At 46.2% G+C, this 26717-nt stretch overlaps 1 protein-coding gene across 1 annotated transcript in view; it reads left to right on the top strand.

Moving 5' to 3' along the window:
• The window catches only part of LOC126195358 (endoglucanase A-like), a 49440-nt gene extending 36241 nt beyond the window's left edge, over positions 1 to 13199 (top strand). Inside the window, exons 7-8 of the mRNA XM_049933937.1 lie at positions 4062 to 4201; positions 12937 to 13199. Coding sequence (XP_049789894.1) covers positions 4062 to 4201; positions 12937 to 13150 — 354 coding nt within the window. The 3' untranslated portion in view covers positions 13151 to 13199. The remainder of the gene's footprint in view (positions 1 to 4061; positions 4202 to 12936) is intronic.
• The last annotated feature ends 13518 nt before the right edge of the window (positions 13200 to 26717 follow it).

Raw genomic sequence — 26717 nt, 5'->3', positions numbered from 1 at the left:
CAAGTAGAAAATGGAAGACAAGAGAGAGAGAGAGAGAGAGATGCGGAACTATGGGACTTTTGCTGCAAGACCTGATACGAGCCACTTAAGCTTCTTTATGTTTGTAATTGTAGTTGGGAAAGCAGAGATCTACAAACAATATTTAATAAAAATTAAAAAAAAACAGTCTTGATAGCATAAACACATTTCTTCAAAAATGATGAACGGTTTCACTCTGCTTTAGACATCTTCAGACCATACTCCAAAGGCGGCTGATGGAGCAGGGCGGCAACCGTAGGTACGAGACGTGGATGTCAACCAGAGCGGTTGACATCCGTGTCTCATACACGGTCCCTTTTCCACGTCAAAGTCTCTGCCTAGCAGCTTTGGAGTACGGCGAGTGTGATGGTGGTCTAAAACCAAATGAAACCGGTGACCATTTTTAAAGAAACGTGTTCAAGCTATCAAGACTGTGTTGTAATTTTTGTTAAAATTCAGGGTATGCTGGGAGGTTGTTCAAGTCTTGGGTCAAGCGAGTCATTGCCTTCAACGCCTGAACCAGTCCTGCTACGCTGAGGGAGCACCACGATCACTAGCAGGTGTCTAAGTTTCATACGCTACCTAACCACGACCTCGTGTGCAGATGCAGGAATGCACATGAATAAATGTTCGCCCGGCACCGTTCCATTTGGATCAAGGAAAGCAACACTTAGAAAAGTGACTATGAAGTGATTATTAATATGCCGAGGGTATTCGTGTCTTCCATTTAATATCAGCGTGAGATGAGATGACGTAAATTTCTGGAGAATAAATTGCTGTAAAGTTTAACTACAGTCAATCATGGTCCGAATTACATCAACAAAAGCTTTTCATTATTCTTTTATTTCTAAATTCATACCACAGACAACGAAATTATCTTTTGAAGCATGCATATATATTTATTTTCAGTGGTTTTAGGGGGGTTTCGCAGCTCTCCTCAGAAACGTCCTTAAGTGATGGAACGTCCCTTTGCTCGGATGTAGGCTTGAATCCGTCTTGCCATTCCATCAATGAGATCACAAAGCCAGCACTGGTCCAAATCGTCCCACTCTTCGATGGTGATTCTGCGTAAGTCAACGCAGAGTATGTGCTCGCTGGCGACCCCTTAAAACAGCTCGTTTCAATAGATCCCACACATGCTCGATAGGGATCATGTCCGGAGTATTGGCACGTCACTCCATTCTGGTGATACCAGCATGTTAGGCGAACGTGTTCATGAGAATAGCACGATGAGCATCCGAGTTATCATCGATCGAGATGAAATTGTCGCCAGTACCTTGGCTACGCGGTACCCGCCATTGAATGCAGAATCTCGCAGCTGTACCGTCGGGCAAAGAGTGTGTGCTCAACAACCAGAAGAAGTACACGGTGGTCTCATGAAACGCCACCCTAGGATATCACTCCAACGCCACTCTGTTGCACACGTGCGACAACAGTTTCGCAGGCTTAGGATATTACCGAGTTGTTTCCCAGCACGTTGTGTGTGCGAATATCTGGATGCAAACTGACCCAAATTTCGACCAAACCCCCAACGTTAATCTTGGAGAGTCCATTCTGTGTGATTTCTAGCCCTCCTGTGACGGAGTCCGTGGATTCATGATGTACTATGGCGTGCTCGCAGTGCTCGTCGGGATTGGAGAGTCACATCATGAAATAGTCTTCTAAGAGTTTCATGCAAGACGTACCGCCTCTAGAAACGCCAGATTCAGTTCTGGAGAGACCATCCCACTGTTCCTTTGAGTCAAAGTCGTGTATACCGATAATCATGTTTACGTGTCGAACGTGGACAGCGTGTGCGGTGTTAAGTCCTCAACAGTAAACTGGAGCCGACTCCACGACCGCACCAAATCACTTTGACGGCGGAGCACAGGTGGAGCAACTTCCATGGCTGACAAGCTTTCTTCTCATAACGTGGTGATGCAGATCCGATGACTGGTCACGACTGTCCTTCGTGTAATGATGAGTGTTCATTCTGATGATGATGATGATGATGATGATGTTTGGTTTGTGGGCGCTCAACTGCGTGGTTATCAGCGCCTGTACAAATTCCCAAACTTTGCTCAGCTCCATCTCGCCACTTTCTTGAATGCTGATGAAATGATGAGGACAACACAAACACCCAATCATCTCGAGGCAGATGAAAATCCCTGACCTCGCGGGGAATCGAACCCGGGACCCCACACTCGGGAAGCGAGAACGCGACCGCGAGACCAGGAGCTGCGGACGGGTGTTCGTTCTACTGTCCCACAGATGTCTCTGGTGTTTTGCTTTCAGCTGAAAAGCTGCAGTCCATTCGGGCGCGGCGCCCTACGTATGTAGCGCTTAATTGGGAGTGTGTTCAGAAACAACATCAGGATCAACATACACATCGGTATAGGAACAGACACACAAAAATTTTGTTGGTGTGTGTGTGTGTGTAGATAAAATGAAATAAAATATATTCCTACCGCTGACAAAACTGTTGACAGATAATGGCCTTTATCGACAGGAATGTAATTAATTTTTCAGATTGAATAATGTAATAAAGTGTCTACTTCGTAAATAGCTTTCCAGACTGAGCTTATCAAAAATACTACACTACTGGACATTAAAATTGCTACACCAAGAAGAAATGCAGATAATAAACGGGTATTCATTGGACAAATATATTATACTAGAACTGACATGTGATTAAATTTACATGCAAATTTGGGTGTATAGATCCTGACAAATCAGTACCCAGAACCACCACCTCTCGCCGTAATAACGGCCTTGATGCGCCTGGGCATTGGGTCAAACAGAGATTGGATGGCGTGTACAGGTACAGCTGCCATGCAGCTTCAACAGGATACCACAGTTCATCAAGAGTTGTGACTGGCATATTATGACGAGCCAGTTGCTGGGCCACCATTGACCAGACGTATTCAGTTGGTGAGAGATCTGGAGAATGTGCTGGCCAGAATAGCAGTCGAACATTTTCTGTATCCAGAAAGGCCCGTACAGGACTTGAAACATGCGGTCGTGCATTATCCTGCTGAAATGTAGGGTTTCGCAGGGATCCAATGAAGGATAGAGCAACGGGTCGTAACACATCTGAAATGTAACGTCCACTGTTCAAAGTGCCGTCAGTGCGAACAAGAGGTGACCGAGACGTGTAACCAATGGCATCCCATACCATCACGCCAGGTGATACGCCAGTATGGCGATGACGAATCCACGCTTCCAATGTGCGTTCACCGCGATGTCGCCAAACACGGATGCGACCATCATGGTGGTGTAAACGGAACCTGGATTCATCCGAAAAAATGACGTTTTGCCATTCGTGCACCCAGGTTCCTCGTTGAGTACACCATCGCAGGCGCTCCTGTCCTTGATGCAGCATCAAGGGTAACCGCAGCCACGGTCTCCGAGCTGATGCAAACGTCGTCGAACTGTTCGTGCAGATGCTTGTCGTCTTGCAAACGTCCTCATCTGTTGACTCAGGAATCGAGACGTGGATGCACGATCCGTTACAGCCATGCGGATAAGGTGCCTGTCACCTCGACTGCTAGTGGTACGAGGCCGTTGGGATCCAGCACGGCGTTCCGTATTACCCTACTGAACCCACCGTTTCCATATTCTGCTAACAGTCATTGGGTCTCGACCAACGCGACCAGCAATTTCGCGATACGATAAACCGCAATCGCGATAGGCTACAATCCGACCTGCATCAAAGTCGGAAACGTGATGGTACGCATTTCTCCTCCTTACACGAGGCATCACAACAACGTTTCACCAGGCAACGCCGGTGAACTGCTGTTTGTGTATGAGAAATCGGTTGGAAACCTTCCTCATGTCAGCACGTTGTAGGTGTCGCCACCGGCGCCAACCTTGTGTGAATTCTCCGAAAAGCTAAACAATTTGCATATCACAGCATCTTCTTCCTGTCGGTTAAATTTCGCGTCTGTAGCACGTCATCTTCATGGTGTAGCAATTGTAATGGCCAGTAGTGTAGTGTAAGATTCCGATTCCAAGGCTAACTACAGACACTTTACTACAATATCTATTCTCTTGGCATTTCTCAGGCAGCAGCGCTGGGCATCAACACGGAGGAGAACCAGGCGCTGGCCAAGGAGCAGATCGGCTACATCCTGGGGGACACGGGTCGCAGCTATCTGGTCGGCTTCGGCGAGAACCCTCCCGTCAGGCCCCACCACCGCTCCGCGTGAGTAGCCAGCCAGCCGTCTGCAGCCCATACCTTGTCCGTTGATGAAGCCAACATCATTAACCACAGCCCAGTAGCAGCGTTTCTCCAGCGTTAGCACATTAGCGTACGAGTACACAGCCTCTCCTTCCGCGAATGGGAGAAATTTATCTTACTGATTCCTCTTTGAGTTTTCGGCAGCGACAGAAGGGTAGCAGTAAAAGTTAATAATTTTTTGTGTTAAGAGCAATTCTTCTTCGACTACATAGCTTTTTAGATAAGTGCAAACTGTCCAAAACTATTTTCCTTAGAATTTTGGTGAATCCGAAAAGTGATTTATTCATTATTACTAGACAGGCATCCATTCTAATATTATAATTTCGAAAGTAGCTCTGCCTGTTACGCTTTCACAACTTAACCGCTGAACCGATTTTGATAAAATTTGGTCTGGAAATAGCTTGCACGCTGAGTAGGTACATAGAGTACCTTATTTACGTTCGTAGTTCAACATATTCATTGATTTGAAGAATATAACGCAAAATATGGAACAATAATTACTCTTTGAAAAAGCTGTTTACTCTAAAACTTTTGAACTTCATCCTACTGAGAAAATGCTTTTATTGTTTAACATATTCTACATAGTACGATTCAATGTAATGAATACAAAGTTTAGAGAATCCATAGATGTTTAATTCACACTTCCATACCAATATCAGTGACAAAAGGATCATACTTCGGCTGGTGAACGTCATGCTTCCGTTATAGTTCCTTTTTTGAATTAGAGTTTCCATCAACAGCTTGTTGTCATCCAGTTAGTGTTACTGTTTCACGATCGTGGTTTTCCGGGATCAATTCCCGCCAGGTCTTTTCTTCTTCCGCTCGCGTTTGGACGTTTGCGTTGCCTTACTATCACAATCGGTCCCGACGTGTAAGTAAGCGACGTGGAGTCAAACAGAAAGACTTGCACGAAGCTCCCCAACATCCCAACCTTGGCCTTCTGGCCAATAAAGCTATACACAAATTTTATTTAGTTTCATTCATAGGCGAGTGGAGCCGTGAGTAACAGGTAGAACACAATGCTTATACAATGGTCAATATATTGAATTCATACCAGTTCCTACTTCCACACTAATATTATAAATGCGAAAGTAGCTCTGTCTGTTACGTTCTGACGACTGAACCACTGCACCGATACCCATGACATTTGGCATGAGACATCTTGAACCCTGATGAAAAAGATAGGCTACTTTACAAAGCGTGTAGTGCGAGATATTGAAGAATATTACGCAATATAAGGAAAAATATTTTTGCTCTGAAAAAGTTATTTACTCTTTCAGTTTTCAATTTGAACACATTTGTGGAAATGCTTTTGTTGATTGATGCCTTCCACATAATATTATACAACGTAATCAATACAATGTTTATTCAGTTCTCAACATGTTTAATTCGCACTTCCTCACTAACACCAGTGTTAATTGTGGAAGTAGCTCACTCTGTTTCGTTATCACGACAGAACAGGTTCCTATGGTATTTAGTATGGAGATAGCTTGAACCCTGGGGAAGACTACTGCATTCCTTGTTAAGTTGTATCTTTTTGAGTATTACTAACATTTTTAAATATGGTATACCTCAGTGGCATGCAGATGACAATGGCGCAACGTTCGGTGACTCTTAGTGTCTAGGTTATTCTGTGGCAGTGCAGATCCAACGGTACTGAGCGCGTGGTTTGTAATATTGAATTGCTGCTTCATCTGGCATATCTGGGGAGATTTGGTAGAGATGCGACAGTATCAATCACAGTTTAGCCGCTGAGCGTCATGCGTCGCTTAACAGTTCCTTTGTTGAGCTAGAATTTCCGTGAACACCTTGTGGTCATCCGGTCAACGTTGCTGTTTCACGATCGTGGTTTTCCAGGTTCAGTTCCCGCCAGGTCTTTCCCTCTTCCGCTCGCGTTTGGATGTATGCATTGCGTTAGCATCATCATCATCACCCTCGAAGGACGGGAACCTTGAGAGCCATACTTAAAACTGTTACTACAAGCCTCGCAAACGTAAATTTGATGTAGCGTATGTTTCTAAGAAAGCTCGAGCTGTGAAAATGACTCGAATCTAACAAACTTTAGATCAATCTCGTATCCGTCGGAACTCGGATGCAGCACGCCAGGCGGCCGTAAGAGCTACAGAGACATTAGAACATTCATAAACCCGTCGCAGTTTAGACGCTGAGTGTCACGCATCCCTTGTAGCTTCTAAGACACTTGAAGACACAACGACGGCTTCATTTAATGACTGAACGACAAATGTAGAGTCGTAGCTTTAAATGTGGAACGCAGGAGGCTTTTGATGAAGCTCCATTTGATTATATATTAACTGACTACGTTAATCATGAATTACTCATCGTAGGGTGATGGATCAAAAATGTAGGCAGCATGAAACATTAAAATGCAAGTTGATATGTGTTGCTTTGGTAGCAAAATCTCCATCCAGTGTTAGATGAGCCAGTTATTGTTGTTGTGGTCTTCAGTCCTGAGACTGGTTTGATGCAGCTCTCCATGCTACTCTATCATGTGCAAGCTTCTTCATCTCCCAGTACCTACTGCAACCTACATCCTTCTGAATCTGCTTAGTGTATTCATCTCTTGGTCTCCCCCTACGATTTTTACCCTCCACGCTGCCCTCCAATACTAAATTGGTGATCCCTTGATGCCTCAGAACATGTCCTACCAACCGATCCCTTCTTCTGGTCAAGTTGTGCCACAAACTCCTCTTCTCCCCAATCCTATTCAGTACCTCCTCATTAGTTATGTGATCTACCCATCTAATCTTCAGCATTCTTCTGTAGCACCACATTTCGAAAGCTTCTATTCTCTTCTTGTCCAAAGTATTTACCGTCCATGTTTCACTTCCATACATGGCTACACTCCATACAAATACTTTCAGAAATGACTTCCTGACACTTAAATCTATAAGATGAGCCAGAGAAACCCCTAAATACTCTACTTGTGCGCGAATGTAATGAATCGAACCATTTTTAAAATATAGCTAAAAATTTAATTCGTGCTTTCAGATTCTATATGCAGAAAAACAATAGAAACATATCCTTTATGTAACTACATAATGGCACTGCATACATTTTTATACGCCACTGTGACACAGACATCTCGTAAAATTACTAGCTAACTTGCCGCGCGGGATTAGCCGTCCGGTCTAGGGCGCTGCAGTCATGGACTGTGCGGCTGGTCCCGGCGGAAGTTCGAGTCCTCCCTCGGGCATGAGTGTGTGTGTGTTTGTCCTTAGGATAATTTAAGTTAAGTAGTGTGTAAGCTTAGGGACTGATGACCTTAGCCGGTAAGTCCCATAAGATTTCACACAGATTTGAACATTTGAACTAGCTAACTTACTGAGCATCACTCATCTTAACAAAACTACTAATACGCGAGCGAAACAGAGGGTAACAGGTAGTCTAATTATATATCCGTTCTAAATAGGTTCTACGGTTGTTGCTGTGAAACTCCCTAACTGCTTGAAAGTGAATCTGTCTGCAGCCAAAGGTACAACACATGTGATTTTCTTCCTTCTGACCCGGTCTTCCGTCTTTTCTTCTACACGTAATCATGTATTCTCAGCGTAATAGTTATACATGATTCTAACCAGTACTGTTTGAAACTACTTAATATTGGTACATGATCTGCACACGAAAGTCTAATAATTTTCACCTCCTGCAATTGTATGCATTGTGAGTTAGTTTTAGCAAATTCTGTATCGATCTCCTCTAACATGCTTTTAAATGAAATAGGTGAAGTGGCGTGTCCCTGTCCCAGCCCAGAGTAGTCTCCAGTCAGTTCTCCAGTTAGGGGTATCAGCCTCTTTAATAGACAGATCGACATGGTTTTGTAAGCGACATCGAGTAAAACAATTCCTCCGTAGATATCGCACAGAAAGGAATCGTTATTCATTCCAGTCCGCAGGTATGGTTTCTGCCTCCAGAGCGTTTATATTAAATTCTATAGTTCTAATTCGAGTTGTGGTCCTCCATTCTTTAAAAATTCAGCGTATAGCAGGTCTTCACCACAAGCTTTGTTATTCTTTAATTTCTTTATTGTTCGCTGTATTTTGTTCCCTGATGAGGTGGTGAATTGTACATCAAGTCCTTCAGATGTAAAGTAGGACTGTGGATCACTGCAAGTAAATAGTTGCGAAAAGCATGCCTTTCATCTTCTTTTTGTGTCACTCCTGTTCAGCAGTATGCTCCCATACTGACACATTATAAACTAATCCCTTTTAGTTAATTTACCAATATACTAAAGATAATTTTTGGACTTGTATATGAAGAAGATGACATGGAATGGAGGATAATAAAAAAATTAAGACTTAAAAAAATTGTACAAACACCAAAACGTCGTCGAAGTGCTATAGAAGAGAAGCCTGAACTTGGCAAGCGAATATCGAGAACGATGGAGGAAAAACTATCTAGAATAGACTTCTGCAGAGCAAGAGATGGAACGAGAGGAATATCCCCGGAAAGTCAAACATATCTTCTATTTCCTACTCCAGTTTCTCCTACGTTGCTGATATTGTTATATGGGTTGAGGCCACGTCAGCGGTAGTCGGTCGTATGACATTCCCGACGCCAACACTTCTGCTGGGACGGAGTCTGCCTATCCTGCCTTTCTGCTTCTGAGTAAATCTACATTGAAGTATGAGAAACTTCTCTGAATGTTTGTGCAGTGCGTATCTGAGGCGGGACGGTGCTACCGCCGGCCGACATGGCCGTGCGGTTAGAGGCGCTGCAGTCTGGAACCGCAAGACCACTACGGTCGCAGGTTCGAATCCTGCCTCGGGCATGGATGTTTGTGATGTCCTTAGGTTAGTTAGGTTTAACTAGTTCTAAGTTCTAGGGGACTAATGACCTCAGCAGTTGAGTCCCATAGTGCTCAGAGCCATTTGAACCACGGTGCTACCAACCTGATACGTACCTAGCTGGATAAGGAAAAACCCCTAGCCGGCCGAAGTGGCCGTGCGGTTAAGGGCGCTGCAGTCTGGAACCGCGAGACCGCTACGGTCGCAGGTTCGAATCCTGCCTCGGGCATGGATGTTTGTGATGTCCTTAGGTTAGTTAGGTTTAACTAGTTCTAAGTTCTAGGGGACTAATGACCTCAGCAGTTGAGTCCCATAGTGCTCAGAGCCATTTGAACCACGGTGCTACCAACCTGATACGTACCTAGCTGGATAAGGAAAAACCCCTAGCCGGCCGAAGTGGCCGTGCGGTTAAGGGCGCTGCAGTCTGGAACCGCGAGACCGCTACGGTCGCAGGTTCGAATCCTGCCTCGGGCATGGATGTTTGTGATGTCCTTAGGTTAGTTAGGTTTAACTAGTTCTAAGTTCTAGGGGACTAATGACCTCAGCAGTTGAGTCCCATAGTGCTCAGAGCCATTTGAACCATTTTTTTGAAAAACCCCTAAAAGCCACATCCAGGCAAGCCAACTCAGCGGCCTTCGTCGTTAATATGCGAAGGGGATTCTGGCCGGGACAGTCTCACCTCCCCGTATCCCTGAAGCAATGCTTTCACGCATTCGGTTACCTGGCACATCGGAAGGCCAAAAATATGGATAAAAGAAAAGTAACCAACTGGAAAAAAAACGTTGTCTCTGAGGACGTAAAGTCACAAGAAACTTGGCCGTTCAACCACAGGCAGGAGGCGAATGTTCTAGACAAAAACTTGTTTGAACAATGAAATTTAAGTACATGGTGTTGTAACCTATAGGGCAAGATTTATCAGTAAGCAAATTTCAACTTTCCAGTGAAATGCACAATTCAAAGAATGGATTGCAGGGAGTCATTACCGTCCTGTCACAAATAATGTGCGCAGCTAACGAGGCCAAACGATTCTGAATCCAGAGTTACGGGATTTTGTTGTAATGTATGCATTGAAACTGGATGCTGTTGCTTAGAGAAAGTTTTTATGAGCAGGGGTCTCCCGACTACTTCAAGTACGGGAAATTGTAATCAAAGGTCTTCGAGAAATAACAGGAATGATTACTGCAGAGAAAAAGAACTTATCATGGTCATTCAAAAGTAATTTTGAACTCTAATATAGCAGTCTGCAACTAACAACTGTCAGTTGGCCGCTGAAATAATACTTGAGAAATCCGTGTTTTCAAATAATCTATTTGATTAAAAATACAAGACACACTCAGTAACGCATTTGTACATTCATAATAATACTTTTCGAATGTTTTATGTTTAATTTCGTTACTTACTAGTTTTGAGGCAATTTTCATAGGAAAACAAATGTTTTGAACAACAAATGTGTTTTGATGCTTCTGTCTTGACGAAAGCAAAATTTCTTCTTTTCCTCTTACGGGGATGGCTCTCCACGTTTTACAAATGCTTGAAAAATGAAGACAGGATCACGAAGAGATTGGAATACGACGTTATTTATTCACAACCAGTCTGAGGAGCACTGTAATCTTTTGTTGGAAATGTTGTCACAACATATTGATTCATTTGTATGGAAATACTACAAGTGCGTAATGATGTACATCCTCATTATAAAATTCACTGGTTTCTTAGTTTCAGTTACACGAGTAAATGTGACACAGTATATACATATTTTCAATTTAATTTGAGTGGCTGTATTTTTTATTTGAGAAACTATTAAACTTGATTATTGCTGTACATATCTACCTTTACAAAACCGTTGTACAGCGCTTAATGCTTCACAGAAGATGATGTCAATTACTTGTCGTAGCAGTCATGCACGACTTGATGACTGACGTTTTAACACCATGCTTTTACATATTTATTTGGATACTCACATTTGTGAAGCATTTGTACACTTTCCAATCAATATATTAGTTAACAGGTTGACCAGAACGTGATAGGCGTGATTAAATGAACTTGTTGTAGAGCTCTTTTCCTCAAGTTCTTGTTCCCTGTTCACCCACACGTGAAGCTAGCACTCTACAGTGGAGTGTATTGTGCTTTGAAAGTTTGTTGTTGTTTTTTAGGTACATAACGGTATATTGGTGTCCTGTACCCCGTTCGTCTTGAGCAGTACAGAAAGTATCATCATACTTTTTGTCATCTGAAACTGTGTTGTTCTTGTTAATATTGTTATTTTTCACGGTAAAGTTACGCATTATGGTTCTGTAATCTGTTGGAAAACAAGGTGGTGGAACAGACCCATCTATAGCAAACATAGAAAAGGTGCTGTTTTGAATATAATTTATAGAGCTGCTATAACGTGAAGCCCTACAACAGTGTGTATTGTAAAAGACAAAAACGGCTAGCCAAATGTGTTCACACGGGGTAAGTTCGTCGTTGTTATGAATTTACTCGTTGTTAACGGCTACCATGTTTCAGAGGAGAAATGACACTATGAAAAACTACTGGGCATTGAAGCGTCATGTCGACGCTGGGCTACTTTCAGAATGCAAATGAGTGAAAGTTGTATAACATTCGATTTAAGGCATTTTACCCTCTACACCTCGCTACAGCTCCTCTGCAGTTAGTATGTCTTATTATCCTGTCTGTTCTTCTCGTTAAATTTTCCCATATACCGGGTGATCAAAAAGTCAGGATAAATTTTTAAACTGAATAAATCACTGAATAATGTAGATAGAGAGGTACAAATTGACACACATTGCTTGGAATGATATGGGGTTTTATTAGAACCACAAAAATACAAAAGTTCAAACAATGTCCGACGGATGGCGCTTCATCTGATCAGAATAGCAATAATTAGCATAACAAAGTAAGACAAAGCAAAGATGATGTTCTCTACAGGAAATTCTCAATATGTCCACCATCATTCCACAACAATAGCTGTAGTCGAGGAATAATGTTGTGACAGCACTGTAAAGCATGTCCGGAGTTATGGTGAGGCATTGGAGTCGGATGTTGTCTTTCAGCATCCCTAGAGATGTCGGTCGATCACGATACACTTGCGACTTCAGGTAACCCCAAAGCCAATAATCGCACGGACTGAGGTCTGGGGACCTGGGAGGCCAAGCATGACGAAAGTGGCGGCTGAGCACACGATCATCACCAAAAGACGCGCGCAAGAGGTCTTTCACGCGTCTAGCAATATGGGGTGGAGCGCCATACTCCATAAACATCGTACGATCCAGCAGGTGTTTATCAGCCAGGCTGGGGATGATGCGACTCTGTAACATATCATCGTACCTCTCACCAGTGACGGTAGCAGTCACTGAAGTTTTGCTGTCCAGCGCCATCTGTCGGACATTTTGTGAACTTTTTTTTTGTTCTAATAAAACCCCTTGTCATTTCAAGCATGAGTGTCCATTTTTACCTCTCTATCTACATCATTCCATGGTTTATAAAGTTTTCAAATTTATACTGACTTTTTGATCACCCGGTATTTATATACTCGCCATTTCTGCGCGGAAACTCGTTTCATATCTTATGATTCCACATAACTTTCATCACCCTTCTGTGGGGCCACATCTAAAACGCTTCGGTCATCGTCTTCTCAACTTCCCTCATAGTCCACACAGTGCTGTGCTTCAGACGTTAGTTTCTGCAGCAAAAGATATTGTACCAACCATAGCCGAAACATCTGTAGATAAATAGTGAAGAGACGAAAATGGTTTTTGGACAAGAAGGAGTCATCCAGATATATTTAATTATTAATTAATTCCGTTGTTCCGACTGCTCATATTTCTTGACTCTCATGCTGAAGCTGAACTGGAAGTGTAGACTTCTGACCTCTTGTCTGCTGCTCTGTGTTGGCAGGTCGTGCCCCGACGCGCCCGCGACGTGCGACTGGACGCAGTTCAGCACGACGGACCCCAACCCGCACGTGCTGTACGGTGCCCTGGTGGGGGGGCCGGACGCCAACGACGCCTACTACGACGACCGCACCGACTACCAGCACAACGAGGTCGCGCTCGACTTCAACGCCGGATTCCAGGGGGTCGTGGCCGCTCTCGTACAACTCGGACTCTGATCCATTCCCTCTCAGAGGCGTCGCACAATAAACTAAACGCATAGCACAACTTAGGTGTTGCTTCTCTTTGTATTAACCTATTCAACATACCTCACATACATTCCCATTCCAGCAGCTAGAGAGCACACACGGCTGAAATGACATCCATAGCACATGATCTACTTTGCTAGCCATTAGAATAGCAGCGGGAAGAAGGCAAGGTGCAACGCAAACAAAATCAACGCCAAATGTACTATATGCTAGGATATGCACATTATTAAAACGGCGCAAAGGAGATAGCAACAATGTCATCTACATTCTGCACATGGCTAAGGATCATACCGTGTGTTTTCACTAAGAAATTGTATTTCAATGTTGTCTGTTTGTGAGAGGATCATGACATCGGGGGAAATGTCTAACACTGTTTGTCGAATTTTGACAACGGCAAAAACGCTCAGTTTTTAGTTTACCTTCACACTGCGGCTGGGATCCGACGACCGTCATACCAGTGTGGAATCGATGGAGTAGGAAGAGCCATACAGAAGTGACGGCCCCACGCGACTAGCACCTGAGAGTATAGTTGAAACATCCCCGTAGAAAAATTTATAAATGGCTGTGCTGCTAAACCTCTTACATTATTTGATTTTCAAACAGCTGAGCAGAACTGAACGTACTCAGACATTTCGCTCTTTACCTATTCTGATCAACACTAAACTGACACACAATATTTTTTCTAGTACCTTCCGCCGCGGAAGTTTTTTTGGTGATGTCTATCTCCTGTGGAGGGTGAAATGTGTCAAGGCTGTTATGTGGGACTGCTTCCTCGTGTTATGACATATTGCCTATGGGGGGTGAAACGTTATTGACTTCGGTACTCGATACTTGTGCCATCTTGCAGGGTTTACCGTTCCTACCGATTCTAACTGTCGAACTTCGTCCCTAAGGGCATCGATCTTGTCAAAAACTCGTAGAGCCTTGTCATGGACCTTCTCTTGTATAGTGGTCTCGTGGAGTGCGGTGCGGATGTCGACGTTTCTTGTCCACCATGGAGCTCCTGTGATCCATCGATAGCAAATGTTTTGCAGCGCTTGGAGTCTGTTGTAGTTGGAGACGCACGTAGTGCCCCACGAGGTGGAGCCATACAACATTGTGGGTTCCACTGTTGCCTTATACAATTGGAGTTTAGTCTTAGGGTTGAGATCCTTACTCTTCACGAACGGAATCAATGACCTGGCCATCTTCTGGGCTGCCGTCTTCTTGTCGTCAATATGCTGCGTAAAGAGTAATTTTTTGTCAAGGTAGACACCGAGATACTTGACTCCCGGCGACCATGGGATAAATTGGTCAGTTATTTGGAGCCTGTCGTTCAGAACTGGTTTCCTCCGTGTGAACAGAACGGCTGCCGTCTTCGTCGGGTTGATCGTTATCTTATTTTTCAGCGCCCTGCGTTCCATTACAGCAAGTTGCCGTTGCATCCTAGCGATTAGCTGGTCCAAGTGTCGTCCAGTTGTCAGAAAAGCCGTATCGTCCGCATAAAAAGTCGCCGTAACAAGGGGGACTGTTGGGATGTCATTTATATATAAATTGAAAAGCAGAGGCGAAATGACAGAGCCCTGCGCAATTCCTGCGGAGATCAGTTTCATTTCGGAGTTTTTTTCGTCGACTCGGACATACAGTTTCCTGTCCTGCAGAAAGCTGTCTATGAGTCTAATGTAACAATCCGCAATAGGGGTAGTGCGATGCAGTTTGACGATAAGGTTGGGCCGCCACGCCTTATCGTAAGCTTTTTCGATGTCAAGGAAGACACCAATCGTGAAGTGCTGCTTGTTGTATCCTTCTTGTATCCGTTCGGTGATCCGTAGAAGTTGAAGTTCGGCAGATAACTTGTCCTTGGAACCGAATTGTTCGGGTCGTATAACATCATGCGCTGTAAGTGTGTCATGGAGCCTCTTCAACAGCACTCTCTCGAGCACCTTGCCAAGGGTCGGCAAGAGGCTAATTGGCCGGTAACTGTTGGGTTCTGCTGGGTCTTTACCTGGCTTGGGTATTGGAACTACTCGAGCCGTCTTCCATGCCGTAGGAAAATATCCCTGCAGAAGGCAGCTGTTGACAATTCGGGTGAGGAGCACAGTTGGCTTCCTGGGCAACTGTTTCAAATCGGTGTTGCTTATGGAGTCGTTGCCCGGTGCATTATTCCGAGTCTTCCGGATAATTTTACGGATATCTGCTGGTGTGGTGAGTTGTGGGCGGCTCTGCACAGGCGCAGCACGAAAAGCAGTCCATTCTGCTGTAACGAAGGCTTCCTGTTCTTGCAGGCGGACGTCGTTCACGGGGGTCGCTGGTGTAGACATCTGTTCTTGGTAAGTCGTAGCATACAGCTCCGCCTGGGCGAGTTCGTCATAGAGGAGGCCATCGGGTCCTCTGATGGCTCGTTTAGGTGGCCGCTGGCGTCGTATGTTCTTGACTACCTGCCATTCGTTCTTCTTTCGAAGTAAGAATTCATCTATCTTATCTTCCCAGACCTGCTGTCGCCACTCGGCCACTGTCCTGTGCAGTTCTTGTGTTAAGACGTGTGTTTCTCGTCGATCGATCGGGTTTCTATAGCGGAGCCAACGTCGCCTACTCCTGTTTCTCTGTGTCTTCAGTTCTTGGTGTAGAGGCGGGAACTCATCGAAAGCTACTACAGGGTAGACCGTGTGAGTAGTTGCCCTCCGTTTGGCTGCCTTTATCTTCTACGTCAAAGTTTGTACCGCGATGTCGATGGCTTCTGGTGTTGAAACGTCCTGCGTCGGGCAGACATTGTTGTCAAGATATGTCCGAAATTGACCCCAGTTCAGAGTTTGTGAGGTTGGGGGCGGAAGGTTGGCCGTTGCGTTTTCCACTATGCTGATAACAGGTCGGTGGTCAGACGAAAGATCGTCGACGGTGCGGAGCTGGAGGTTCGTCTCAATATTTTTGATGATAGCAATATCGAGGTCGTCTGCTTCTTGCCCATCGACGTAAGGAATCCGTGTCGGCTCTCGTGGGCCATGGACTGTGATGCCCAGTTCTTCCTCCATGGCAATCAAAGTTCGTCCACGAGGGTTCGTACGCCGGGAATTCCACGCGACGTGCTTGCTGTTAAGGTCACCCCCGAGGAATATTTTGTCAAAATTGGTGAAGATACTCCTTAGGTCGTCTGGCACCAGGTTTTTACCGGGGCTGTTGTACGCCGTAATGAAAGTGATGTTGCCTGACGCCGATCGAACCGTTACTGCTGTTGCCTCCAGATGTTGGAGGTGTGGTAGTGTTTCATGATGGTGCCGCAGTTCCCTTTTAAGCAGAACTGCGGTCCCTCCACCTCGTTGGCCTTGTCTGTCCGTTCTATAGACGTACATGTTACGAAATCTGAGCTCAGTTGTTGGACGAAGATGTGTCTCCGATACAAGTGCGATGTCGATTTTGTGACGTTGTAAAAATTCAGTGAGTTCTGTTTTCTTGTGTTTCATTCCGTTGGCGTTCCATATACAGATTTTCAGGTTTCTCGTGGTCCCAGGGCGATCCATATTAAGGTGTTGCAAAGGCCTTCAATACCCTTTCGATTAAAGAAAGTATTCCCACTAATTGTTGCTGCAGGGCGGTGAGAAGTTTCGCGACATCAGAGAGCGCTGGAGCTATAGATTCCATCAAATGAGCTGGTGAGACGTAGGTTTCCGGTTCCGGTCGGCGTGGTGATGCTGCGTGGGCGTATGAATAATGCTGGCGGTGCTGTCGAGGTGCGCGTGCTTCAGGAGGAGGCTGTGTTATTGGCTGTCGTGTCGCCGCCGGCTGTTCTTGTGGCGTTTACTGACGGTGGGGCGGAGGGTGTGGCGTCAGGTTGGGGTTCCGTATTACACGAGTCCTCCGTTGAGAGGGCTGCGGGGAAGACCGTTGTCTGTATTTCCTGGGAAGTTCCTGGTACTTCTGGCAGCCACGCCATGTGGCAGGATGGTCCTTTTCACAGTTAACACATTTCGGCGGAGCCCGTCGGGGATGAGTACATGCTGAAGATCGGTGTTGCCCTCCACATCGAACGCAGCGAGCAGGCAAGCTGCAATAATTAGCCGTATGTTCGAATCGCTGGCAGTGGCGACATTGAACAGGTCCTTCTTGTCTGTTGTAGGTTTCAATAACTACTTTAGTATATAGAAGGTATTTGATGTCGTAAATCTTGTAGTTTTTCGTTTGGGCTGGCAACGTGACACAGTAAGCATCTTGAGGTCGTAATTCCTTCGTGTTGTCGTCTCGATTTTTAAACTGGTGGTCGTTGATGACAGGAAAACCCTTCTCTATCAGTGCGTCTTTCAGCTCTTCCTCCGTAACTTCGGCAGGTAGACGTTTGACAACGACTTTGAGGTCCTTGTCCTCTGCGGCCTGATGTGTAAAAAAGTGGATGTCATTCGACACAAAGAAATTGATGGCCCGCCGTTGATCTTCATAGGAGTCAAAGTGATATTTTGTCCTGTCTCGTTGGTAGATGACCTTAAGACTGCCGTCAATATTCGGTTGCAGCGCCTTGTTGAGTTCCATGTAGTTCTTGGTATGGTAAATAGTAACGGGCGGGACTTTGCGTAGTAAGTTACGGCCAGAGCCATCTGTCCCCTCTTTATCTGCTTCGAGATTGACGTCACTCGTCTGGTCCATACGTTCTGGAGCATCCGTAGTATCTTCCGTCGCAATAGCCGCATAACGGTTGGAAGATTTCAGTTCTTCTGGACGTTGTCGCTTCCGAGAGTCGTTCTGCTTAGGAGAAGCGTAGATTCGTTTTCTTTGGCGAACTAGTGTAAAATCGCCCTCTCCGTCGGTGGGCTGCATGGTCCAAACTTCTTCAGAGGAGACTCCCTCCATTTCGTCGTCGTCTTCTGGTGTAGAAAATTGTTCCACGTCGTCTACTTGTTCTTCAGGCTGTGAAGTAGGAACTGTACTAGTCCGGTTGTCGTATACTTCCTGACTTTGCAGAATCAGGTGTTGTATTTCACGTCTGAGTTCCCGTTGGTGCCGATCGTTCTGTGTTAGCTGATGTCGCTCGTCACAGGGGTTTGACGTACGGTGTCCTCCGCTCTGCATTCGCATATCGCTCGTCGTGGTCCTGTCCTCATTATCTTGCCTGTCAGAGTCCGTTGTCGTTGCAGGGGTCGTCGCCACTGTATCCGTCCTGTGGGGAGCGGGGCAGGCCCCACCGACCGGCCAGCGGCCGGCCCCGGCGCGACCCAGCCGGCTGGCTCGGACGCGCGCGTTCCGTTGTCCGCACTCTTTGGCATCGCGCGCTCAACTGCCGCGGAAGTCGAACACGTGGCAGAACAAATGGACGTGGGCAGCCCATAGACGGCTCCGCCTCCGCGGCGGCTATTCCTCGCAGTGGCTGTCGCGCAGCGAGGGCGCCACCGCTAAGCCACGTGCAGACAGAGGCCAATAGCCGCTCCCTCCGGTTTCGTATATAGGGACCCGCTCTGCCGTAGGCCCCGGCGGACATGCCGCCGCCGTCGCCCCCCGTCCACCTTCTCCAGTTTGCCGATGACACCGCCTTCCTTGCCCTTGCCCCCACCCTGCAACGCTCCCAACACCTTCTCCAATCCCATCTTGACCGGTTCACCGCTTGGTGCAACCAGTGGTTGCTCACGGTCAATCCTTCCAAAACCCAGGCGATCATTGTAGGCAAAACCACCCCTTCCTTCCGCCTCCTTGATTTCTACCTCACCGTTTATGGCCGTCCCATCGCTCTCACCCCCACCCTTAAGTACCTTGGCGTCACCCTCGACCGTCGCCTCTCCTGGACTCCCCATCTCCAGACAATCCAAGCCAAGGCACGTTCCCGACTCCGTCTCCTCAAGCTCCTTTCCGGCCGTACGTGGGGTCTGGACCCCTCCACCATCCTCCACACCTATAAGTCCCTGATCCGCCCTATCCTCTGTTACGCCCATCCCGCCTGGATCTCCGCCCCCCCTTCCTTTTATAAATCCCTCCAAATCCTTGAACGCCATGCTCTCCGCCTTGCCTATCGCATCCGTCTCCCCTCCCCCACGCGGATCCTGTATGATCTTATCCCCTTCCCCCACCTCCTCCTCTTCCTCGAACGGATACGCATCCTCTACACCTCCCGTAAACTCGATCCTCCTCACCCGCTCGTCTCCCCGATCCTCTCCCACCCCCGCCCGCTGCCGCGCCTGTACTCCCATGTCCCACCCGGTCTCCATCTCTCCACCCTCCTTACCCTCTCCCAAGGTGGCTTCCGCCAGCTCCCCCTCCCTGATGATGTCCTCCTCCCCTCCATCTACCCCTCCTACCAACTTTGATCCTCTCACCCTCCTCCTGTGCATGCTCCTCAGGGCACCCTCCCTCCCTTCCCTCCCTTCTCTCCCTTTTTCCCTCCCCCCTCCTTTTCTCTCCCCTCCTCCCCCGGGCCTCCCCTCCCCTCCCCTGTCCCTCTCCCTCCTGCCCCCGTCTCCTCCGCCATTGGCGTCCTTTTCTCCCCTCTCCCCCACCTCACCCCCGTTCCCCTCTTGGCAGGTCCCCGGACTCGCACACGCTACGTGGACTTTCGCGCGCCGGAGATCGCCGCCATCAGTGTCTTGTGTGTGCCGTCGTGTTTAGTGTTCCGTGTTCACCGTCACACTCCGTTGTTCACCAGTGCCATCGTCTTCTTCAGTGTTTGTGCGTCGTCTCAACAGTTTGCAGTGTGGTTTATCGTCGAGTGTGAACGGCTCCGTGTTTGTCTCTCTGTGTCTCCTGTTTTATCGCCCACCATTTTGTGACTTTTCTGTTTTTCTCCTTTTTTTTATGCTTATGTCTTCTTTGGCTGAAGAGCAGCGTAGTGTGCTGCTGCCAGCCTGCCTATTGTATAGGTTTTAAAATGACAATAAAGTAAAAAAAAAAAACCGTAGGCCCGTCAGTCTGGTACTCGCTCTGGATCTCGTTTTTATCTCGGCGGTACTGCGTTCTGGTCGTTGCTCGTTGTTGACACTTGCCTGTCTCTGGTTCCGAGTGGATTTACGTTTAGTGTTTGGTGTTGTGGTTTCCGCAAGCCTCCGTTGTTTATCTCTTCCTTGTTGTGTCGCTCATAGTCGGTCGTGGTCGGTGGTTGTCCGTTGTCCTTGCTCTGTCGTCCGACTCGTCCTGTGTTTACCTGGTGGTGCGTGCTCCACCGCCGGCGGCTTTCCCGCCTGTCGGCTCCGATCCGTGGCCCAAGGCGTTCCCGCTGTTGGTTGTGGTTACTACATTTTTAGCGCAACGCAATCTGGCTTTCAACAATCCCTACAAAAGAATGGTCCTGACTAACAACCTTTCATGAATCACTTACCTCACAAAAATCTTCGTTACTCGAACTACTGCAATACAGCGAGCGCCAATACTGCCAACTAAATGAAAGATTCTAACTACTGAAGGCACTAACTACTGATAGGCATAGTTAGCAAATGAAAGATTTTGATAGAGAACAAAAAATGCCGGCCGGAGTGGCCGTGAAGTTCTAGGCGCTACAGTCTGGTTCAAATGGCTCTGAGCACTATGGGACTCAACTTCTGAGGTCATTAGTCCCCTAGAACTTAGAACTAGTTAAACCTAACTAACCTAAGGACATCACAAACATCCATGCCCGAGGCAGGATTCGAACCTGCGACCGTAGCGGTCTTGCGGTTCCAGACTGCAGCGCCTTTAACCGCACGGCCACTTCGGCCGGCTTCTACAGTCTGGAACCGAGCGACTGCTACGGTCGCAGGTTCGAATCCTGCCTCGGGCATGGATGTGTGTGATGTCCTTAGGTTAGTTAGGTTTACTAGTTCTAAGTTCTAGGCGACAGATGACCTCAGAAGTTAAGTCGCATAGTGCTCAGAGCCATTTGAACCATGTTTTGAACAAACAATGTATTTACCTTAGTAGCGTTCAAAAGTCATTATATGTATATATCAGTTCATGACATCCAGTCTTACAAATTTTCTGTCTCTGGTGGACACACGTCCAGATCATCCGCTCTCAAAACTCCGCCATCTCTCTCCCCACATCCACCACTATTGGCGGCTCACCTCCAACTGCGCAACGCTACGCGCTGTTAACAGCCAGCTGCCCAACACTGCAATAGCGACTATTCCAACAATGCCAACCAGCCACTGAGTGCACAGAGCACAGTCAGTGATTTTCATATAGAGCGCTACGTGGTGTTACCAACATAAAAAATTAAACAGCCTACTTACATAGTCACTGTTGTTTGGTTACGTAGGATCGTACAGCACCGCTATGTAGCTTGAGTCAAGAAACGGGCTTTTTTTTACAGAAGCATGTGCCCACACGGTCAGTCTGGAGCATCAGTTACTGTCAGCACGACAGCCATTGTTGAGGACATAGACACCCGTCAGCAGTGAGGGTGCGCCAGCAGCAGAGCGCCCAAAGAGAACAATGGCGACAGGAATGGCTCTACGCCATCCTCTCGTATGAGTTCGGGTTATCCCTACACTATGGTAATGGATGTGTCCATGTGTGGCGTCTTTGAGTACAACGAATATTGATAGACTGCGTTTGCCACCGTTCTATGGGCCCAACCTGCGATATCACGGTGTAGTGCGTCGTTGGATGAACTTCATAATCACCTGTGATTCGCACAGCCAGAATATGTTACGTGTTAAGTCCGGTAATCATGCCTTATCTTCGAAGTCTGCGAAGTATTGTATTTCAACAAGGTAATGTCACATCGAATTTTGCTCTTGCTGTCCTCACATACCTCGACACACGGGATTTTGGCGTGTTCTCTGACACTTTGAAAACATCTGACACGGATTGCGTAGTCACTGACAAGCCACCTCTCACCAGCCATATAATCTATGAACTGTGACGTAACGTTTTTTGGGTGACGTGTCCGTTTGACTCTATGCCCAGCATTATCAGAACTAATCTATATTCCGTCTAAGGCGTATACGCGAAGGAAGGTAAATACTTTACTTGGTATCCTGGCATTTCAATTTTAACCTGCAGTGGAGTACCTAGTACTTTGTATTTACAAAGGCATGACATCTAAGAAATCATTTACAGAATTCTCTAAGAAAGAAATGAATCTTTTTCCGTTGATCCTATATAGAAAAAGAAAACGTGTCCTCAGTAAACTGTCAGCAACAATAATGGCGCGCAGAATGACAAAAAATCTTCCTTTTTCAATCCCTTTAACAGCAAGGTGGCAATTCAGGAAAGCCATTACGGGCTGTGTGTGAGAGTTTACACTTATATAACGTGCACAAGACAACTAAGCCACTAAATGCACCGTTGTACTAAAACTAACATTAACAAGTTGTTCAATAAACTGTTCGTAGAAGTGGGCCCGACCAGGAAAATCAACAGCTGATAACGTATCTCAGGCTATAAATTGTATGAATATAGACAGCAGGTTATCATGTAGCATTCACCATCGCGTCAACACAGAAGAAACTTCTTGCAACTATTATTTTGCTAACATTAGTGTCGTCGTGAATTACCTGAAGAATTGCCTCCTCCATTATCGCAAGTAGAAAGATTTGACGTTTCGCAACCCCCTAGACGACAATCAGTTGCTTCAAAGATAATCCTATCGAATCACTTTCATTCTGAAAATCTGTCATCATAGAAACGTCAGAGGCGCGACTTACACCTTATACCAAATAGCCATTTGCCAGAGCAGCTTTTTTTGTACACTTTCGTTCCTGTGCACTTCAAATGGGCACCAACTCCGCTTTTTTGACACTTACGTTTCATTGTATCAGAAACGAAGACCGTAAAAAAATTTGTAAATTGTTTTGTGCTCGTGAAGTACGTTGTCATCCTCAAAAGGTGATGCGATATGCAAGTAAGGAAACGGAATGTGTCACAATGACGTGAATCACTCATCAACATTACTTTCAATGAAAAGCAACAAAAACAAGAATTAGAATGTCAGTAGGAGTATCCGAGAAGGCAGTTTGAATATTTCATGTGAAAAAATTTCATGTGTTATGCTGCATCCCTTTTCTTCTCGTCATTTATGGATTACGGAGGATTCTAAAATAGTTGTTCTAGAGTGGAAATAAATCGCCTGCAGAAGCATTTTCCTATGACAAATCCTTCTCTGAGTAAGGAATTGGTCCTGAGAGATTAGCTATACTATTGTGTTACGCCTTGCCTACCACGTGCAAGAAATACCTAACTTGTATGACAACTGCCGATGCTCATCTGACGCCCAGAGTAAAAATAATATAAATGTCACGTTGCTCCTAACCTCTTGCAAGCCTTAAGATTTTACTCTATTTTTTTTAGCGACTTTCATGAGAATTTCACAACCTTTTTTATCATGCAGACCCCCATTTGGCCCCGTGAAGCTGAACGGAGCCCGTTCCAGATCTTTACACCTCACAGTTGAAATTGCCTCTCTTCTATTACAGAGAGACTTACCATAGTGATCTCGTAAATACGTGAAACGACTGCGATAATACAAACAAAATCTACTACAGCTAAGTTGTATGATGTACCGAATGTCAATGAGATATTATGTACGTTTCGTGTGATAAGAATTTAGTACTTTATCTGTACTTAGGCGCATTATGTTTGGGAGTGTACAACTTTTTATAGGGGAGGTTGCCTACCGTAAGCAAGTAGCAGCTTGTGGTGATAATGACGAAAAATAGGCATGTTAGACACATCACAAAACAGAAGGAAGGGGGAGGGAGCGGGAATCATTCCCCAAGTGAAGGCAAGGTAGTTCGGCGAGCAAACTGTCTGACTTCAATAGCTGAGCATGGTATTTTCTCTGGCAAGAGACCACTAATGAATGGCTTAACAGATGAGGAGCCAAAAGAATACAGAAGACTCAACTTATTTCTGACGAGAGCGCGCTACTGAACAAATGATTTGTGTCAGTAAAATAAAAAGGCTGTAGTTATCAATATATCACACCTCTTCTCGTAAAATAGAGGCACTGGTTAGCTGTTGAATGGATATGTCATATCTTATATGAACTATGAAGATTAAACAGAGATTAAGAGCAAACATACAGGTATTCTCAACAGTATTCGCATAGTGACTTCTTAGTGTGTATTGCGAGTATTGGCCGAAAGAAATGAAAAATAAATACGTTCAGACATTGCAAATTGTACTTTTGTAATTGTTTTTCATGTGGGCGGAATGTGACCGCTTAGATCGCGGGCGAACAGTAATTAACAAGTAGCAATTATGGGAAGGTGATGACTATCTGGAAGAGCGTGGAGGATTGTTGTTAGTAACAGATAGTATAACAAATGTAGGCAGAATATCGCGAGAGGAAGCTTTTTATTACATGATTTCGTACAGTTTTAGGTAATCTGTAGCACTGAAAGAAGCATAGGTAGCAGTTATAAAAAAGGACTCAGGGAACATACACTCCTGGAAATTGAAATAAGAACACCGTGAATTCATTGTCCCAGGAAGGGGAAACTTTATTGACACATTCCTGGGGTCAGATACATCACATGATCACACTGACAGAACCACAGGCACATAGACACAGGCAACAGAGCATGCACAATGTCGGCACTAGTACAGTGTATATCCACCTTTCGCAGCAATGCAGGCTGCTATTCTCCCATGGAGACGATCGTAGAGATGCTGGATGTAGTCCTGTGGAACGGCTTGCCATGCCATTTCCACCTGGCGCCTCAGTTGGACCAGCGTTCGTGCTGGACGTGCAGACCGCGTGAGACGACGCTTCATCCAGTCCCAAACATGCTCAATGGGGGACAGATCCGGAGATCTTGCTGGCCAGGGTAGTTGACTTACACCTTCTAGAGCACGTTGGGTGGCACGGGATACATGCGGACGTGCATTGTCCTGTTGGAACAGCAAGTTCCCTTGCCGGTCTAGGAATGGTAGACCGATGGGTTCGATGACGGTTTGGATGTACCGTGCACTATTCAGTGTCCCCTCGACGATCACCAGTGGTGTACGGCCAGTGTAGGAGATCGCTCCCCACACCATGATGCCGGGTGTTGGCCCTGTGTGCCTCGGTCGTATGCAGTCCTGATTGTGGCGCTCACCTGCACGGCGCCAAACACGCATACGACCATCATTGGCACCAAGGCAGAAGCGACTCTCATCGCTGAAGACGACACGTCTCCATTCGTCCCTCCATTCACGCCTGTCGCGACACCACTGGAGGCGGGCTGCACGATGTTGGGGCGTGAGCGGAAGACGGCCTAACGGTGTGCGGGACCGTAGCCCAGCTTCATGGAGACGGTTGCGAATGGTCCTCGCCGATACCCCAGGAGCAACAGTGTCCCTAATTTGCTGGGAAGTGGCGGTGCGGTCCCCTACGGCACTGCGTAGGATCCTACGGTCTTGGCGTGCATCCGTGCGTCGCTGCGGTCCGGTCCCAGGTCGACGGGCACGTGCACCTTCCGCCGACCACTGGCGACAACATCGATGTACTGTGGAGACCTCACGCCCCACGTGTTGAGCAATTCGGCGGTACGTCCACCCGGCCTCCCGCATGCCCACTATACGCCCTCGCTCAAAGTTCGTCAACTGCACATACGGTTCACGTCCACGCTGTCGCGGCATGCTACCAGTGTTAAAGACTGCGATGGAGCTCCGTATGCCACGGCAAACTGGCTGACACTGACGGCGGCGGTGCACAAATGCTGCGCAGCTAGCGCCATTCGACGGCCAACACCGCGGTTCCTGGTGTGTCCGTTGTGCCGTGCGTGTGATCATTGCTTGTACAGTCCTCTCGCAGTGTCCGGAGCAAGTATGGTGGGTCTGACACACCGGTGTCAATGTGTTCTTTTTTCTATTTCCAGGAGTGTATGTTGGAGTAACTGGGTAGATTTGGTATGTTACGCGGAAAAATCGTCATTGGAAGATATAAAGATAAGGATCAGAGGCTGTGAATGCTGTTAAGGATATAAAGTTGGATGTACGGGGTTTCATGTAGGCATTGGAGAAATAAAGGGTAGGCACACCCTTGTAAGGGAGGGCCAACACCTAGATCAGGCGAATCTGGTTCAAATGGCTCTGAGCACTATGCGACTTAACTTCTGAGATCATCAGTCGCCTATAACTCATAACTAATTAAACGTAACTAACCTAAGGACATCACACATATCCATGCCCGAGGCAGGATTCGAACCTGGGACCGTAGCGGTCGCTTCAGGCGAATCTACAGTCGGAGTGACGTGAACAGTCTTTTTATGTTGAGAGGTGAATAGAGAGACAGTCGTATCGAATGGATAAAAAGATATTTACAGAGTGTTTGCCCATACAAGAAGGTGTAAGTGCAACTCTAACAGAGGCAAGAATCTATATAGTGACTATTAGTCACACTGCTGGTGTGTTTTCTATTTCTCTTCCACACATGTGTGTCTTATCACAAAAATGAAATTTGGAATTGCTGAGAATGTTGTAAATGAAAATGTCAGCTTGTAACTCCTTATGGTGAAGATAAACCTAATCATTTGTATATTTCAAAATGTTTGAGAAACTTATGCTCTTGCGATCAATAATTTGAAAGCAAAGAAAAGGCTGTTACATTTGAGTAACTGTGATACAGCTTGATCAATTATTTCTCATACTCTTCCTACGAAAAGGAAAAATGTATTTAGAAATGCCA

The sequence above is a fragment of the Schistocerca nitens genome, chromosome 7 (genome assembly GCF_023898315.1).
Source record: "Schistocerca nitens isolate TAMUIC-IGC-003100 chromosome 7, iqSchNite1.1, whole genome shotgun sequence".
Taxonomy (NCBI): Eukaryota; Metazoa; Arthropoda; class Insecta; order Orthoptera; family Acrididae; genus Schistocerca; species Schistocerca nitens.
The sequence above is the reverse complement of the archived record's forward strand: the minus strand, read 5'-3'. Positions and strand labels throughout refer to the sequence as shown.